Source organism: Calidris pugnax, unplaced genomic scaffold (assembly GCF_001431845.1).
Source record: "Calidris pugnax isolate Ruff unplaced genomic scaffold, ASM143184v1 scaffold179, whole genome shotgun sequence".
In the NCBI taxonomy this organism is placed as follows: Eukaryota; Metazoa; Chordata; class Aves; order Charadriiformes; family Scolopacidae; genus Calidris; species Calidris pugnax.
This window is the reverse complement of record NW_015090948.1, coordinates 435692-454537: the sequence shown is the minus strand read 5'-3', so window position 1 is coordinate 454537 and position 18846 is coordinate 435692. Positions and strand designations below refer to the sequence as shown.

At 44.7% G+C, this 18846-nt stretch overlaps 1 protein-coding gene across 5 annotated transcripts in view; it reads right to left on the bottom strand.

The window, feature by feature from the left end:
* Positions 1–18507, bottom strand: part of FN1 (fibronectin 1) — a 61425-nt gene extending 42918 nt beyond the window's left edge. For 2 of the 5 annotated variants that reach the window (XM_014951967.1, XM_014951968.1), the window contains exons 1-13: positions 18254–18505; positions 17878–18006; positions 16061–16198; positions 14111–14242; positions 13841–13978; positions 11098–11256; positions 9438–9638; positions 8780–8959; positions 7140–7316; positions 6625–6777; positions 4537–4665; positions 2829–2972; positions 455–576 (exon numbers count right to left, since the gene is read on the bottom strand). In XM_014951967.1, the coding sequence (XP_014807453.1) occupies positions 455–576; positions 2829–2972; positions 4537–4665; positions 6625–6777; positions 7140–7316; positions 8780–8959; positions 9438–9638; positions 11098–11256; positions 13841–13978; positions 14111–14242; positions 16061–16198; positions 17878–18006; positions 18254–18416 (1965 nt within the window). In that variant the 5' untranslated portion in view covers positions 18417–18505. Of the gene's footprint in view, positions 1–454; positions 577–2828; positions 2973–4536; positions 4666–6624; positions 6778–7139; positions 7317–8779; positions 8960–9437; positions 9639–11097; positions 11257–13840; positions 13979–14110; positions 14243–16060; positions 16199–17877; positions 18007–18253 lie in introns of all 5 variants that reach the window. The other 3 variants (XM_014951966.1, XM_014951965.1, XM_014951969.1) reach the window with 3 other exon arrangements.
* Between the last annotated feature and the right edge of the window lie 339 nt (positions 18508–18846).

Here is an 18846-nt window from a genome sequence, read left to right as displayed (position 1 = left end):
TTTACAGAAGATGGCAGATGACTGTTTATTTAATCCTCTGCTAGCTATTTATGTCTTCATATCCTACTCACTTTTCTCTCCTCATTAATAGGGTAAAATCCATCCCAGTTGTCTCTGGACATGCACACGGTACCAAATCAATGTTTCTTAGGATGAGGAAGCTTCCTCAAGGATTTACATTACTTAAAGTGAAGAAAGATACAGACTTGTCTGTTTACTGTGCTAGTGCTTTGGTTAATAAGATACTTCATGAACACAGTGACCAGTAAAGTTTGAGCAGGAAAACATCAAGTGTTTATACAGCACTGGTTGTCTTTGATCCTCAGAGTAACTGTTGACCTCAACAGGACAAGGACACTGAACTAGCAACTAAAGTTTGCTGTAATTGTGTCAGCCAGTGATTTCAGACACAGAAAAAGCCAAAGTAACTACTAATGGTGAATGTGGCACTCACCGGTCTCCAGCGCAAAATATATTTGGTGATGTGAGATCTTTCAGGAGCATTCCACTGGATGGGGTGGGAGTTGGGCTGATTTGCACTCTCTGTGATGATCACCTGAACAGGCCCAGCTGACCCTGAAAAAAAAAGAATTGCCATTTTTAACATACTGGGGATCCTTTTCTTCGGCATTGGTTGTGGAGTCATCAAAAAGCAAGAAAGCTGTGTGGCTCAAATACTAATTCTATACATAGGAAATAAGTCACACTGTTCTATCTAATGCTTTGTTGCTCTTTAAAATAGAATGTATTCTGGGGTGGAGTTAACATGTGCTCTTTGGGTTAGTTTCCTGTGAGTTATCAATGAAATAGAAAACCGGAGCAAGCTAGTATAGAAAAAGTCTGCAAAGTTTTATTTTTCAAAGAGAGGGAGCTTCTCAGCAACAAATTGCTGTCATCAATTAGTATCTTCTGTATGGGAGCAGGGAAACAGATGAGGAATGTGTGCCCAATCCAGGTGTGACCTTGTGGCACGGTGAGGGTAAATTCCTGATCTGACATTGAAAACACCCCGCAAAAGATACACTAATCTTTTACTATTTTACTACATTTCTTCAGCAGTTAATGGGAAACACTGAATTTTCATGACTCTGTGGAGCACTCCACAGGCAGTGAGGCATGTATTCCACACACAAAGCACACCAGAAGGGTTGGTGGAAGTCTTGAGACAAATCAGGCCCATAAACTCATGAAAATGCAATGTCAGCAGTGCTCGAATGCTTGAAACTACCAACTGCAGTTAGCTAGATCAGGCTCAGGTGTATTCTCCCCATAAAGCCCTCTAATAGAGAAGGAAAGGTTTTATGATCCCATGGTTCTCCTTCCAGTCCCTCCCAGCCCTGCTGGAGGGGTTTCGCTGAACGCTCAGTGTGTTAGTTCTCAGAAAATCCCAGCAAAAAGTGCCTTGAAATCTGCAGGAAAGTGTCTTGGTTTAGCCATTAAACATCTTCACCCACCCTCCACTCCCAACACTTCTAATTATAATTTATTTGGGCAACTGTATAATATATATATACCTGCTCCATATTTAACAGGACTTCCAGGCAAAGAAACCTGTGCCCACAGGCAGAAAATTTCAAAGCTCACCTAACCCCAAATCTACATTCAGAAACATTAAATTTGGTTTATTTACACATTTTCAGTTACTCCTGTGTCTAAAGAAGCCCAAAGCCCTGGTCTCCAGTCTGGAGACGTGCATATTTCACATAGCTCAGGGGGATGTTTGTTTAAGCTGTCTGACAGGAGTCAAGGAAGCTCAGCAAGCCCCAGTAAAAAACTCACAGTGAAAAAAAAGTCCAGAGAAGGCATGCTTCCTATTCTTGCCCTCATTTTGCTGCCCCAAAGAAATACAGTCCCTAGTTCTGTCCACCAAGTGTCCTATTCCTTTGTCTGTGGCTCCCTAGCTGTATGACCATGCATAGAAATGCAGTCAGTTCATTGACAACACTGCTGGGTATAGGTCAGGTTCAATAGGGTGCTGTCACAAAAACCTTCTATACCATGTGTGTAAAGCAAGTTACAGAGAAGAGGTACTCTATTTATGCTCACCTATATTAAAACCCTCTTTCTGAATGCACCTCAGATTCCCTTTCTTACCTTGCAGGGCACTTAGGGCATAAATACATTGCAGTTACTAAACAGACAGCTGCTTCTTAATCTATCTTAAATAAAAACAGAGAATCAACTCAACACTGAAGCTGGTACCTCCAATCTTTATGCAGTTCCTCCACATTTATGCTCAGAGGTGGGTTGGGAAACCAATGACTTGAGCATAGTTTTCTCATCCCGACACAACACAGCCTTAATATTTCATCTTATTTAGATTAACACAGTGGCATTTGCAACCTTACACAGGAAAATAGAGTTGTTCCCCTTATCATCTTCTGTTCAGAGAACTGAAACAGGGCAAGCCAACAAACAGGCATTGCCTGCCCCTATAAAGATTTCCTGGAACTGACTGAGCAAAGCAAAGTTCAAATATTTAATTTCTTCACGGCACTGATCAGGAAAAATGTTTCATTCCGTGGCTGAACACAGTGAGTGGAAAAGGAAAGAACACACATGTAAGGAGTTTTAAGCAACAGAAACTGAAGGTTGCAGGTGTGATGGTAGAGACAATTGACAGAGGCAATGCAAACCCAAGTTGTTGTGTGAACTGATTGCCATTCCCTAAACTAAGCCTGGCCTCAGGAATAGCTGTTAGCAGCCTGGGCCCCTCTTTATAATAATGACATTTGTTTGTGTCTGCCAAGGCACACAGAAAAAGATAGACAAAGGAAAATGGTTCTGTTTGAAAAGGAAATCAAAAGGAATAACGTTGTGTTTCTTACCAGGATAGGTCTGCAGAGGCTGGCAATGCCATTCTCCAATACCACGACCATAGCAATAGCACTGGTATCTAACACCATGGACGTACTTCTCCCATGAATCTCCAATTTGGTAAAAGGTACGGGTTTCTGAATCCTGGCACTGATCTAAAGGCACAAAAGAGACAGTTAACCACTGCATGTTACAGAAACTATAGTGAAATATCTATGCCAAACACAAAAGCATAAGTAACAAGAGACTTTTACACAAAGAATTATACCACCAATGTTTATTTGCTAATCTAGTTACACAAAGAGAAACTGGCAACAGAAATTGAATCTCAAATCAAGGTTCTGGATATATTACCACATGTGTGTGGTTAGATACTAGGGAGCTCATTCAGCTGTGATGCATTTTTTAAGATACTGTAAGTACAGGCTGTCCACCTGACACGCTTCCCACTGAAGGTGTTCCTTCAAGCAAGGATTTATTTTGAACTATCTATTGCGGAGCCCAATTCTGCTCCAGTCAACTAAGTTCATCTCTCATCCAAAACTAAACCGTGCTGCTCTCAAGGAAATCAATGGCAAAATTCCTACTGTCTTCAGCAGAATTCAGGTATGCTTTACAAGTCCAAAGTGACCCATTAATTTTCAGCAGAGTCTTTCCAGATTTACCATTGTATAAACCAAAGGAGGATGGACCAAATCCTGAAATCAGCTTAGCCAGTGCAAATACAACATAGTACCAGTGCTTTGGTACACTTTCTAGCCTGTTTTCTGGCTCAATGGAAATTTTCAGTGGGAACTAGCATTATGCTTGCTTGGATAAACAGGAGCCTTTTTTAGAAAGAGCCCAAAATTAAACCGATTGCACCTTTACACACAGCTGAAATCATCCCCCCCTCCCCTTCTTTCAGAGTAGTAATTTTCAGGAGCTTTACAATCCAAGTTCCTCCAGTAAACCTGTACAGATATTACTGTAAATAAAGCAGAACTTAACCACTAGTACTTTCTAATAGATTTTCTTGGCAATAGTTCGAAGTTCTCTTGGATTTAGTAATTGCAAACCAAACAGCCAGGTCTTATCTGCCAATCAAGGTTCGCTAGGGAAGGGGAGGATGCAGGAGAGATGAAATCTCCTCATTCCTGCCGAGAATCATGATGGTTTTAGCTAACCTCCAGAGTGCTATTAACACATGTTCTCATCCTGAGCTTTCTCTCTTTGCCAGAACAAAGGGCAGCCAAAAAAATCTATTTAGTCCAAGGTAAGTTAATATATACGCTGGTGCTCCTTTCTCAGTTCAGTGAGGAGACCTAAAGATTTGAAGATAGAGAAAGGAAACAAAACTGATCCTACCATCAGTACCTAGCTGCATATTATCAGCTTTCAGTCTGAGAGCCCTCAGAACTCAGCCAAATAACCCCAGCCTGGGGCTAATATGCTCTATTACCACAACATTTTAAGAAGTATGTTGCCACAATCTATTACTACTGCATCATCATCAACATCAACTTCTGTGGCATGTCTGATAACCCAAGCTTATCTCCTTACAACTTTACTTACCCTCCAGCAAACCCAGAGTTACTTCTACTTTTGCAGCTGTGCAGTTCAGGGAAGAAAGTGGGGAAAGAGCAGGTCCAAATTCACACACCAGTTTCAGCAGACCATAAACCAGTTCCTGCACAGCCACGGAGTGTGTTTAGCAAGCGAGAACAGCTGGTGACTTACCAACAGGATCACATTTCCATCTCCCCCTGCCCTGGCCAAAGCATGTGCAGTTCAGCATGTGCCCCTCGTCGTGACGCTTGTGGAAGGTCTGGTTCACATCATAGGTGATACCGTCCACAATGCACTGGTCTGTTTGAGAAAGAGCAGACACACTTCTGTCAGCAACAGCTCTAAAAGTTAAGACAAAATCCTTCTGCTCGGCCCATTCTTCCCTCCTCTCCATCAGCTCACAGAGACTGAGCGTGACGAGCTCCATTCATACAAAAGGGAGCCCTCCCAGTATCTGTGATCATCACAGATGAGCCCTGCAGCCGTATCACTGCTCCCGAGTTCATTTATCAGCAATGCTTAAATAAGCAACACTTGCAGAAAAGAGGTCTGTAGGATGCAGTCCAAAGCTCTATGCATTCCTCAAACTACAGAACCACCCGGCTCTTCCTTGTGACATATTCTGCATGTGAAAGAAAATCTAAAATAGCACACTAACTCTTTCACTACTTCCTCTTAGGAAGCTCTAGACTGGAATACCTCGGTTGGCACTGTCTGAAATCATGAAAACTACATGTGGAGAAAAGGGCTAATTCAAATTCATAAAGATACCATGAAGAGGTACAAACATCCCCAAGATGTTATTCTGCCAGGTATCTCTGCTACACTTTGTAGTAATCTAAAAACAGGAGCAAATCTATTACACGTAGAAGATGCTACTGGTACCTACTGTTATTCTGCCAGGTATCTCTGCTACACTTTGTAGTAATCTAAAACCAGGAGCAAATCTATTATACATAGAAGATGCTACTGGTACCTACTAATCTACCACTGCCTCAAACCCCAGTAACCAGATCCCACGCCTAAGTGCAATGGTATTAGGCCATTAGGTTCAACAGCGATATGTCAATCTGTCATCTGGCCCAGAATTCCTAACGCCAGCCTAATCACAGTCAGGAGCAGAAAGACAAAACAAACAAGAAAACCACCCCAGAAGCATGTTGTTTTGTTAACCGGGACCCAAGAGACCCAAGTTCAGTTCCGGAGTCAATCACAGACCATCTGTCCTTGGGGAAGTGACTCAGTTAATCCCAGGCCTTCATTCCCCACCGTACTTTCCCACACGGCAGGACAAAGCAAGCAGTGCTCAGACCCTCCTAGAGGCACTACGGACCCTCCTCTGGCTGCCTCTCTACTTTTGGATAACCTTTGCCTTTTGAAAAAGCAAAGCACCCCCCAACAAGAAAGAACCACTTGAGCTCCAGAACGAAACTGCAGAGAACTAGCTGTGCCTGTGGAAAAAGGAGTTTCACAGACCAGAACTTTCAGCAGTGCATTTCTCACTGTTCTGAAGGAAACGCATTTAAAAAAACCCCATCCCAAAGCCCTTGAGTGAGCCTTTCCCTATAAATTATGTCCCATTTCAGCACTGGTGTTAAGAGTCCTTTCTTGGCTGCTTGACAGCAACCCCCCTGCCTTTTCCAGACACGAAGCCAATGCTGTGAGCTAGCTGTAGAATGATCAAATGTCTGTGCTTTTAAGTCTTCTTTTTTTGGTATTGCTTAAGCACTTCTCCACTTGGACCACTCATATAAATAAGTAAATAAATAAGAGTAATCTTCGTGCTGTCCTGCCAACTTTTCGTATAGATTAGCCAGCAAAGGGCTAATCCAGCACAAAGGAATTGAAAATTTCACTGCAGGACAATAAAACAAGACGGCTCTGCAATCAAACTTCAGACTAGTCTGGAATTTAGTCTGTTCTCGAGTGGGGGAGGTGCCTTTGCTGAGCTCACTGTAAAGTCACAGCACACTGAGCCTAAAAGTAGACAAAAGGAGGTAGGGATACCTCCTGATAAAGCTCATCAAGTTTTTCTCCTGCTTGCTAGCCTGCAGAGGCTGAAATAGTACATTTCCAGCATGTACACAACACAGGAACTTCAGGTAGTCCCTCTGATTCCCTTTCTACTCCAAAGAAAAGCTTGATAATACACAGTTCTTGACCCTGGATTTGAACTCACAATGATGGAAAAGAAACCAAATTTCTCCCACCCCCTAAATGCTTAAACTGAAGTGGTGACATCAACGTGGAACTCAGTACCTCTAAGCTGGGAATAGGCAATGCAAGTCCATTCTCCACGGCCATTCCCCACGCAAGTGCATCTCATCATGTGGCCCATGTCATGTTGTTTATCCCACTGGTCCCCAACACGATACATGACACCATCGTTGGTTGTGCAGATTTCTTCATGGGCTGGTTGAGGAGAAAGTAAGAGGGTATTTTAACATTTTAATGATTTCTTCATGGGCTGGTTGAGGAGAAAGTAAGAGGGTATTTTATGCGACCAGAATTAACAAGACCTTGAGGGTTTAGAGCATTTGCACCATCTGAGAAGCGTGCCTACCACTGCCTTGTAGCAAAGGAGTAATGAAAATTGCCTTCCCCTGACAAAAAATGACAAAACAAAACTTCAGAAATGCCTTAAAGTATTTTGGGCTGGGGCGCAGCTCGCTGGCAGTCATCAATAACTGACCAACAACCGACAGCTCTTTACTTTCCAGCTCAAAGAACCACTTAGAGATATTCCATAATCCTTTTATGGTTCTCAGCCTTACCAGCCATAGGGCAGAAACCAAATTTCTGGTCAGCATCATAGTTCTCAGTGGTTCCACACCACTTCATGTTGTCTCTGCGTCCCTCCGAAGTACAGTCGGTGTAGTTGCGGTTGTTATACAGGAAGGGGAAGTGGCACAGAGCGCCATTGGAATTGCCACCACGTGTCTGGACCAAAACTGTAGAGAAGTAAAAAGAAAACAGATGCAAATGAAGCCTGCATTCTCCCCCAGCATGCATGGAAGAGCTTGAAAAACAAACCACTAGCAGTATTTTTTTCCCACGTGTACCCCTGTATATTATCCACAGGCCTCTTTTCTTGGCTTTAATTAATTCAGATGTGGAAACATAAGCCTCGCACGAGGTCAATTCAGTTCAAACATTGCTGTGGAAAGAGTTCCAGAGCCAGCCATGGGGAATTCCTGGGGAATAGGGAAAACCAAAAAGCTTACTGGGCTTGGGAAGTGGCTTCCCAGACACTTTTGTGCCAAATCAAATAAACCCCCTCTTCTCAGCACACCTGTATTATCTCACTGAGGCTGTTACCCAATTGTCCCTTTTGGCTTCAAGTAAAGCCTTGGTCCTCAGGAAAGGGTTACAATTCCATCGTGTCCAACAGGACAAGTCAAAACCTCCCTGCAGGTTGGAAGCTTCATGTTTTGCAAGCAGCAGCAGTATAAAGAGGGCTGTAATCTACCTGAACTACTCACCTCTTGAGCAACTGCGCTTTACAAATAATGGAGAACACAGAGGCATTTGTTGAAGTTTTTCTAGATTGGTATTTCTCACTCCCCACAATATATCACAAGAAGCCTCATGAAAACAAGAATGCATGTGGACAGGGACAGTGGGATTTTTTAGTTCTATGTTGAGGGTTTTTTTAAAAAAAGAAAGAATATTGTATGTGCTGCAGAGAAAATCAGAAAAAATAACTGAAGTAAAACAGAGAAAAAAAAAAAGAGTAAGAAGTATTTTTGTGTGGGAACATGAAAAATTTTCTCCAAGGTCAGGTCCCAGAGAAGCTGCCTGGATGCTGTTCCATGGGTGTCTGATGGGCTTTCCAGGAAATGCAACCACACAGGTAGATTTGTGCTGTGAAGAAAACACTTGACCATCCACGGACGAGAGGGAACACTGCCACATGAGTCATGCACCAGCTCTTGATCAGTGATCACAAACCACATGAAGATTACTGCTATATATGGCAGCCTGGCTAGATAGTCAGGCTGGGGGGAATGAGAGAGGACTGCACAAACTGTACTCCATGGAGATCCTCCTCTGCGCAGCCTAATATGGGCATTGCTCTAGCAATTCAGCCAAGCAAAGGCAAATTCTAAGCATCCTTTGGGCCAAAGCTCCATGCTGATGAGATACTCCCGTTCGAAGGTCAGCTCACAGGAGAGAGAACAGGACCCAAAGCCCCATCCTACACCTGTATCACCCTAAGCACCCTCCAAAGATGCCAAGATCACAAAAGTGCCCTGACTCCAGGCACCCCTCCATTCACAGGACTGCCTTGCTGCTGAGGCATGCCTAGAGTTCCAGACTATCATTCCAGCAGCCTGTCCCTATGTTCTCAGCTCCTTCCTCCCTCTGTGCATGAGGGTAATGGGCATGTGAAGATCCTCTGAGAAGAACTCACCATTCTGCTCAGTACAGAAGGAGTATCTCCTGTCCTGCTCGAAGTTGGAAGTGGTGCTGCACCAGAGGTGCCCATCTGTGCGGCCTTCGGTGGTGCAGGAATAGAAAGTCCTCCCGTCGTAGGTGAAAGGCAGAACACAAGCTTCTCCATCAGAATTGCCACCATATGTTTGGGTCACAGCTTTAAAACAAGCAAATCACAGCATTAGACTCCGGCTTGAAGCGATTCCCAAATCTTAGGGCTCTAAAACAGCAATAGAGCCTCTGGGCCAAATCACTGCCTGATGTGAACCCACACTGACTGCCATGGACCTGGGCCAACACACACCAACATACAACTCAGCCCTGCAGCTGTGTCATTCTTTTATGTTCTTTTCCAAACATATATTATTGCAGCTTGGTTTGAATAAAGTTATTAATGCTCCTCCCCAAGGGCTTTGTTTTCCCTCAGCAGGTTATATATAACTCACTGGGAAACGTTCCTGCCCTACAGAACCAGGCTTCAAAACCAACTGTTTCTTCACCCCTTGCACCTTTCTCCAATACATCTTCAGCAGACATTTCTGATACACACACAGAGGGTTCTACTTTGAAATTAAACCACGGGGCAGTCTCAAAGATCTCACTGGACTGAACAGGCACTAAACACAAACTCATACCTATTTCCTGGCAGCTGACTCCGTTGCCCAGGCAGGTACAAAGCATCTGCTGGCTGCCCTGTGTCTTGAGCCACTGCATACCCACAGAGTACACCACTCCGTTATCAGTTATGCACTGCCCATAGGGCTGAGGCTGGGGCTGTTGAGGCTGGGGCTGGTACAGTGCAGTCTGCACATTTGTGAAGCTAGGAGAGCCAGATCCTGCAGCAGAACAAGGGAGAGAAGTGAGATGTTACGTGGAAAGGTAAAGAACAAGAATGTTTCAATTACATGCCGAGATAATAAAACCTTAGGCACCCCATCAGATCGAAGGCACAACTCTCCTATCTTCTCTAGATAGAATTATTCCACTTAGCAAACTTCAAAATTAAAAGAACAACTCCCAGTTCTGCTAATGATAGCCTCTGGTTTCTACCACTGCAGAGTGGCTTTAGAAAAGATTAAGAGCATCAACTTCTTTCCACAGGAATTGTTTAAAAACAATTTATTTTTTTTTAAATTTTTCTTAAGAGCATCAACTTCTTTCCACAGGAATTATTTAAAAACAATTTTTTTTTTTAAATTTTTAGTTGAAAATGTAGAATAAAAAGTGACAAGACAATTTAAAAATACCAAGGAAGTAAAGAGAGAAGGCAAAAAGGATTAATTTTGAATTTTTCATTAAAAATAAAACACAAATGGGTTCATTTACGTTGGAATTTTTAAACTTTGAATCAAAGGGTTGGTTCCATTATCATTTGGAATAATACTGAAAGACAAAGAGGCTTGTTGTGTACATTATGGAAATTTTTGCTAATGATTCCCATAGGAATCTCCACAAATTTAGCTCTGCTGAAACAGGAGAAATATTAATGGAAACACAATACTGGCACCCTCGAAGCTTTGTGCATTTTGAAGTTTAGACTTTCTGAGAGTTTGAAGTTGACCTGCTGGCACTGAACTGTTAAAGGTCATTTACCAAGAAAAAAAACAACAGTGTAGGTACTTCAGGAAACCAGAGTTTTACATTGCATTCACCAGAAGGAAACCTAGATGCTTGAAACGGCAAAAAAGAATTCAGAAGCTGAAGACTTTAACAAACCTTGGGCAAAAAATATGTGCTACCTATAAACCAGGTAATATTTCATACCAAAATTACAAACTATCTCATGTACGTGTATTAAACAGCATTGCATACATTCCTTGACATCTCTGTTTTTTAAAGCACAACCATTAGTAGGTGTATTTATCTTGTCAAAGAAACCAGATGGTCTCAGTGGAGTTTAAATTAAGGACATTTCAATCAAGTTACCCTGAGGCAAATACATAAAGCTCAAATACCGACTTGAAGTGCCATGCTTCCAAAACAAAGCTAGTAGATAGTTCCTGTGGGTGCACGGGTCTAGCTGTGATTTACTGCACTGTGATTGTGCAGGCAATCACATCTGTATGTGCAAGCCTCATTTCTGCACGGAAACAAGGTATAAATTAACCTTATCTACAAATGCACAAACAAGGAGCGTCGCCTGAACTCTGGTCCTCTTTGCTGACCATCCTTCCCTGATAAGACTCCTAGATGCCTAAATTAGGATGGCACAATTCAGCACCAAGCCCCCAGCCATTCAAAATGTGCCATCCCTTGTCCCTTCCCCTTCCTGACACACTATGATGCCCCACTTACCAGTGCTAGTCGTATGTAGGGACGTGTGTCTTTCACATTTCCATTCACCTCTGCCATTACCAGTACAGATGCACTGAAGCAGGTTTCCACGGTTATCCTTCTTGCTCCAGGTGTCTCCAATTCTGTAGGAAGTCTTGGTGTCGTGGTCATTGCACCTATCTGTATGTGGAACAAGACTGTCAGCCATTTCTGCATTGGATGGCTTCACCATGCAATTTATAGCACTGAGCCACCAACACTATGAAACGAACTAAAAGTTTAAAGCCTTTATTGAGAGCCCACCTCATTTTCTGCAGCCTGCTATTACAAGTCCTATATGCACTAAAGCCTTCATTAAACCACAGAGGCTGAGAGCATCTAAAAATCCTGACGCTTTATTCTAGGGTAAAATTCACATTTATTTCCAGAACTGTGATTTCACTTTATAGCCATTGTCAAAACCAGCAGCATAACATTCCCTGTGTGAACATGGAAAGCTATGTTCAAAATCAATGTGAAAAAGCACATTCTAGATTGAAAAAAATTCCTGCTTGTTACTTTTTACACCTATTTTAAGATCATTCTGTCTAGCACACGCCTCTAAAGTTTAAACTTGTTTTAATATCTGGGTTTCTGGGGTTTTTTTGTTTGTTTTGGGGGGTTTTGGGGTTTTTTTGTTTGTTTTTTGGGTTTTTTTTAAGCAGAAGTCTTTCAAGCTGGGTCATTTCATACTATACACAGGGCACAGTTCAAGTTCAGGGCTCTCTTTCAGCTGGAAGAAACTAAAACCTGTTTGAGAGCAATACGTTAAATTCCATTTCTTCCAAAAGAAGTGTGCGTGAAGCCCAGTAAAATTAATATAAGCTGCTCATGTCATACAAGGAATATTAGACTTTCTAAATCTCCCTGTTGTCATTAATAACCCACAGCCCCTGATGAATTGAGTAAATGGGTTCAAAGGACAGTGTAACAAACCACTTTTGTCTGGGTGCCAGATCCACATGGATTAACTAGGTCTTCTTCCATTACAACATTTTACCTTCTCATTCAAGGGCAACTTGAGGGCTCAAATATAACCATGGATCAATGAACATGGATTTATGAAGCACTTTGGAAGGACATATGCATCATACCACATTGCCACCGAAAGAGCACACAGGATAGGATATGAATATGGAAAACACATTACTAATTCCTAGTAGTTAAAATGACTAAAAACTGAGTATTGGCCAGAAAAGTGGTAAATTGGTGAAGTATTCATAATGTAATTTGGCGAATGTGAAAAAAACCTGTCTTATAGACACTCAGATTCTCAGGTTAGAAAATGAAAAGCTGAAATGTCCCCCAAGAAATCAGCTGTGATTCTGGAAAACACCAGCAATAAAAGATATAAAACTGCAGCACATAGTGAAGCATAATGCCAATTTGTGGGCCACAGCTATCATTTTACATGCACAGATTTGAATTTCCCTGTTCAATTACATTTGAAAAACAAAATGAAGAACGAACAGGTCATTTTATTGTAATTTCCCCTATGATACAACAACACCTGAGTTATGGGAGGAAAGATACTGCCAAATCATTTTTATTAATAATAGAAACTCCTCCAAAATTCACAAACACCACATTCTGTTTTATTCATTCCTATTTGACAGTTAATGACTTTTCCCCATGTGTTTTTAACAGACTTAATATTGTCAAGGCTGGTTTGATTTTTACAGCTTATTCCTTGAGCAGATCTCTCCAGATCTTCAGTTTTAATTGCAACCCTCCTTGTGTTTCAGTTCTTTACAGGTCTGCTGTTTATATCAGCAGAAAGTCATTATCTGTGTGCCCTGAGGCAACTGAATATGAGGCAATTTAAAGGCTACAGAAGAGTTTCTCAAACCTTGCATAACAAAGGTGTAAGGTACAAAGTTAAATTTTCTTGAGGCAACTGGTATAAACCACAGATAGCTCCACAACAGAGCTTGCTCCTAACAAAATTGGAACAGAAGGTAGGTAAACAAGCAAGATTTTGGATTTTTAAAAGCCCTGTTTGCTTTGCAAATACAAATAAAACGGAATATTTACGGTAATGTCCTTCAGTGATGTAAAAATAAAATAAAAAAAAAGTCACCTGCACTGGTGAAGTGTGTTTACACTGAAGACAAAATGGCGGGAAAAACTAGCAAGCAAGAAGGAGGAGCAGACAAACAAACCTTGTTTTAGCTAATATATATATATTGAACAGTAATAAGGAGAAAAAAGAAGACAACATTTTAATATGGCAGATACTGCTGTTGGAGCAGGTAATTATTTCTCTTTAAAAGCACCTAATTCTCCCTCAGGAGGCCTCTTAAAAAAAAAAAAAAGAGGCACAAAAACCTAAAAAAACCAAACAGGAATGGAGATATTAGGCCAAACTCTCTGTGATCTTGCAGACCAAGCAATTCCTCTGACTTCCTGGGAGATGCCTGACTGTGACTCAGCTGGCCCGTTGACTTCTTTAAACCTTTCTCTCTAAATCAGGTTGAAACCCCAAATAATCCAGCTACTCTTGTCACCGGCACAGATCTCCAACTCTTCCCCAGATGGCAAACGGCATCCGGGAGGCGCAAACGCCTCAGAGGTGTCTGCGTCCCACCTCTTCTCAGGAGACGGCCGCCCCCCGCTAAAACTACCACCACTTACAACAGGGCAGAAAAATGAATGCCTTTTCTTTGTGAAAAATAAGTAAGAGAAATAAAACAGAGCAGCCGGCAGGCGCCGGGCCAGCACTTACTTCTGGAGGTGCAGGTGATACGGCCGCTGCCTTCCCCCAGGCAGGTGCAGTCCACCATCATCCAGCCCTGGTAAGGTTTCTCCCAGGTCTCGCCAACCACGTAAGACGTCCCGGCCGTGTTGTCATAGCATCGTTCAGCTGGAAGACGAAAAAGTGTTAAAGAGTCCACACTGGGCTACCCCAGACGGGGACGCTTCAGGGAAGATGAGGAGGAAGAGGCCATACACCATGACCAAGCTGGGGAAGAAGGAGGGAGCTGCTGCTACCTACCCACAGGTTTGCAGGTCCACTCGCCCTTCCCGTTGCCCAGGCACACGCACTCCAGCATGTAGCCGCCAGTCTCGTGGGGCCGGCGCCAGGTATCGCCGATCTTGTAGGACTGGCCACCTTCATGGCAGCGATCTGCAGCGGGATAGAGAAGGGAGCTGAGGTGAAGGGACCACACCAAGGACAGTTATCGTGGGGACAAGGTAAGGGCCACCCGGCCAGGGGCGAAGGGGGGTCAGCTAGGGGAAGTGTGGGGGGCAACAAGGAGGAGTGGGGCAAGGTCATGGCCGCCGCCTCCTCCAGCCCACAAAATGGCACCCAACATTTTCTGAGGCTCTGTCCTCTTTCCTCAGCTAACCCCCTCCAGGTTTCACACCACAACTGAGACCCAACTGGTGCCCCTGGGGTCCCAAGGAGAACACCAGGGTCCTGGGAGGGGCTGTTTCTCCCTCTGGCCCCCCTCACAGCCTGAGGGCTGCTGAGGGGAAGGTTTGCCGCCATTTTGTTCTGAGGTGGCGCCACAGACCTCCCTGTGGCTGTCCCTATATAGTATGAGGGACATGGTGGCCAGGCCAGCTCAGGGAGAATAAGGAGGTGCTTTGTGTGAGACCTTGGTGGAACATTTGTCCTCTTGGGTTTGGAAACTCTGCCCTAGAAAGGCACATTCCCAGCCCACCCATGCCCCACAGCCCTGAGGCAGCCTGCACCCCCCAGCTTCACCCAGGCTCAGGGAGGGAAACATGGCGAGGGGCAGTTTGCAAACACAGGGTCATCTTCCAAGAAAAAAAGAAGAAACACACATCCGGTCATTTATTAGAAGCTACTAAAATGTTTTGTTGGCTCATTTATGAAAGCAGGGAATCTAAGAGTTGGGAAGATTGATTCAAAGCCAGTTGCAGTCAGTGAGACTCTCCAGTGAGCTCTAAACCAGGCTGATGAGGAAATGAAACTGCTCTTATGTTTGCAATTTCCTCACTGACTCTTTCTTTTCTTACAACACTTATCATCCCTGCCCAATAAAATGCCATTAAATTCAGAAGGGCTTCAGGTCTACTGCTTAGATTCAATACTTTTTTGGGTTTTTCCATGCTCTAACAATGGCTGGCTTCCGAGTCTTCTGTGGCAATGCTACTAGCATCAGCATGTGTGTCTTAAATAAGAAACCAGATTCTTCTAAGAACAAGACTTTACTCAAAAGGTGCCTCAGGGACTTTGAAATCTCAGCCTAAAAGTCCTGACACAGTGATCTTCATCTGTGCTCACAGAAAGTCGAATTATGAACTGAAGGGAAATTGTGAACAATTCAGTGACTCAATAAGGAAAGGATTTCCAGACAGAGACATGAAAGGGAGAGCTAGGGAAAAAGGACCAAGGGAAGAGAGGGAGGAACAAGAGGAAAGTATGGGTCAGGCTGGCAAAAAAGGAGTTGCAGAAACACATTGAGCTTGTATTTGGATACTAAATCCCAGCTCCTTCAGGGACAAATGTTGGCATGATGTTTTTGGAGGACAGGGGGACTGGCTCTTGTGTGATATTTATTTATTATTTATTCAGAATAGTCCTGTTAATGCTGATGGTGTTATTCTGACTCACTAGCTGCAGAGCAGATCCTCACTTTTTTTCCAGTAAAAAGCCCTCTTTCATATAAACGTGCATGTGAAGGTGTAACACACTCTTGTATACAGCAAATGTACTAACCTGTATGGCTGGACACTAACAGTAATTTTTGGCCTATGATTTTATGCATAGCACTTTACCTCTTAAATAAGAGGAATTTGGTTGTGCAAATGTACATACATGGGGCAAGGACTTTCAATTCCAAGATTTTAACGGGCTTTGGATTAAACCACCCCCCAACTCTAGCTAATGGCCATTGGGAATATTATGTAAATTGCTCTGGAAAATATGACACTAAGGAACAATAGCTGTAGTAATAGGCTCTTGGTTACATACTGGCAATGGTGCAGCTGATTCTCCCACGTCCAGCTCCAATGCAAGTACAGTCCCAGATCATGGAGTCCTTGGGGCGCTCGTACGTCTCCCCTACTCGGTAAGTGGATCCAGTGTATTTGTCAAAGCAAGTCTCTTCAGCTATGAGGGGGAAAAAAAAAAAAAAAAAAACAACTTCATGTAACCATGCCAATAACATGTGCAGTCAACAGAAACACAAGTTCCTCGCCTCCTCACACATTATGCTTTTTTTCCTGGAGAAAAATGCTATCAGTCTCCTTTCTTCCTGGGATGGAACAGCAGAGAGGAAGCTGGGTGACATCTGTCCCCCCTTCAAGTCTCTTAAGCTATGAGGGGGAAAAAAAAAAAAAAAAAATCAACTTCATGTAACCATGCCAATAACATGTGCAGTCAACAGAAACACAAGTTCCTCGCCTCCTCACACATTATGCTTTTTTTCCTGGAGAAAAATGCTATCAGTCTCCTTTCTTCCTGGGATGGAACAGCAGAGAGGAAGCTGGGTGACATCTGTCCCCCCTCAAGGTCTCTGTGATGCTGAATAAACCCAGCTTCCCTCCCCCCGTAAGCCAGAAGTTTGGCACGGCACATGGACACCCATGCTCTGAAAAGATCAATCCCAGCTGTCTGAAGCACAACAGTACAGAAGACAGGAGGGAGCAAACATCCCCTGGAAGCTGTGTGCTTTGTCACGCTAACTCTCCTCATTCTGACCTGGCAAAAAATTGAGTATATTAATCCCAAATTCTACAGCAGTCCCATCGAAGTCAACAGCCCTAACTTGTCAATTGTTCACACTCGCACATGAGTAAGTGATTACAGAACGGTTATGTCAGTGCTGCCACCAGACTTGAGATCTGCAACAGAACAACCTTCTTCACTACTGGACAGACAAAGTTACTTTGGACTTTGAAACTCTAAAACTCAGGAATTCCTGCAGAGGAAGAAAAGCCAGATTAAACCCCCTTTTTATGGAGGAGTAAGGTGACTGAATACTCCCTTAAAATACTCTAGCCCTGAGGCAGGCAGCACACAAGCCTTGCAAAACAGATTGCTGGGACACTCCCATCTGTCTTACATGAACACCAACAGCCAGGAATCAGGTTTTTTTTTTTTCCTCATATCTCCAGAGCAACATAAAGGAGTTATGGCAAACCAGTGGCTTCAGACCAATAAATACAGACAGATCGCATCCAATTACCTAAGCTACACTGTATCCCAGAAAGATGCATCTTCCAGTAGAGTTTGCATTTAAAGTTCTTTCTGTTCCCCAAACTTTCTTCTGCAGAAGACTAAACAATCTCATTTTACACTCAATTATGGCAAGCTCACAGGACGGCTAGGGGGCTGTGGAAAGTTGTAAGCTGAAATACTTTTAAACAAGCTGACGACACCGCACAGCTATGAAAAGTTGGGGTGAAGCAATCAAAGAGCACAGAGCCAGAGCTGCAAAGTGACTCCAGATTTGAACTTCCCCCCGTGCGAGAGTCCAGGAGTCAGCTCAGTTCATTACAAAGAAGAGGTTGGCTCCAAAATTAACGTTTAGATCCAATCCTCCAGAGAGACGAGTGATGTTTGGCTCAGGGTTCTGGTGGCAGGCCCATCACAAATGAAAAGCATTGCTTAAAATCCCCAGCCAGATCTTCAATGTAATTGAGTGGAGATCCGTTACCGACCCTAAATACCCGACTTCAGCTGAAGTTATAACTCGGTACAAGGCTTGGCTTACTCGGCATCAAAAGCCATTCTTGGGTCTTGATGCAGAAGGGGGGGAGAAAAAAAAAAGGAGACCACCAACTTACGTTCAGGCTTGCTTTCGCAGTTAAACCCTCTGCTTCCACCATAGCAGGTACAGACCAGTGTGTTCCCCAGGTAAATGCGCTCCCACTGCTGGTTTATCTGATAGTATCTTCCATTGTCAAAACAGGTCTCTGGTGGGGGGAGGTTGGAGGAGGAGAAGGAGGGAGGAAGCAGAGGTGGGGGGAAAGAAAGAAAAAGTTTAGAGTTAGGGAGAGCAGCGCGGGAAGGGGGCACCGGCTGCTCTGCCCCGGCCTCGCACATGCGGGGGTCCCGCCGAGCCCGAGGGAAAAAGCCACCCGGGGGTCACCCAGGGGGACAAGGGGCTCGGACCCCCGCCGTGCCCTGCTGTGCCCGACCCCATCCCGGCTCGGTACTCACGCTTGCCCTGCGCGGGGGTGCCCTGAGGTACGGAGGTGGTCTGCGTCTGCGCCTGCCGCCGGCTCTTGCCGCCTCCGCGGCGCTGCCCGCCGCCACCTCCCGCTGCCGCGACCCCCAGGCAGAGGGCCAGCAGCGCCAGCCGCCACACGGTGCGGCCCGGCATTATGGCACGGCACGGCACGGCACGGCACGGCACGGCACGGCACGGCACGGCACGGCACGGCACGGCACGGCACGGGTCACGGACAGCGGCGCCGCTCGCAGGCAGCCCGACAGACGGGACGGTGGCGCCGCCCGGGCGCTATATAGGGCGGGCGGTGCGGGGAGGGGGCGGCCGCCGCCGCCCTGGCGCCCATTGGCCTCGGTGCCGCCGGGGGCCGGGCGGGGGCCGCCGCCGCCCCGCCGAGGGCAACCGGCCCGACCCGGCCCGGTCGCCACAAAGAGCCGAGCCCCGGGGCGGGGTGGGGGCTGCGAGCGATGGGAGGGCGAGGGGAGCTCGGCCGGGGTGGGAGGCCCCCGTCCCCGCAAGGAGAGGGGGCTGGAAGGAGGTCGTGCCATTTTGTGGAACGTTTGATTTAACAAAATGGCTTTTT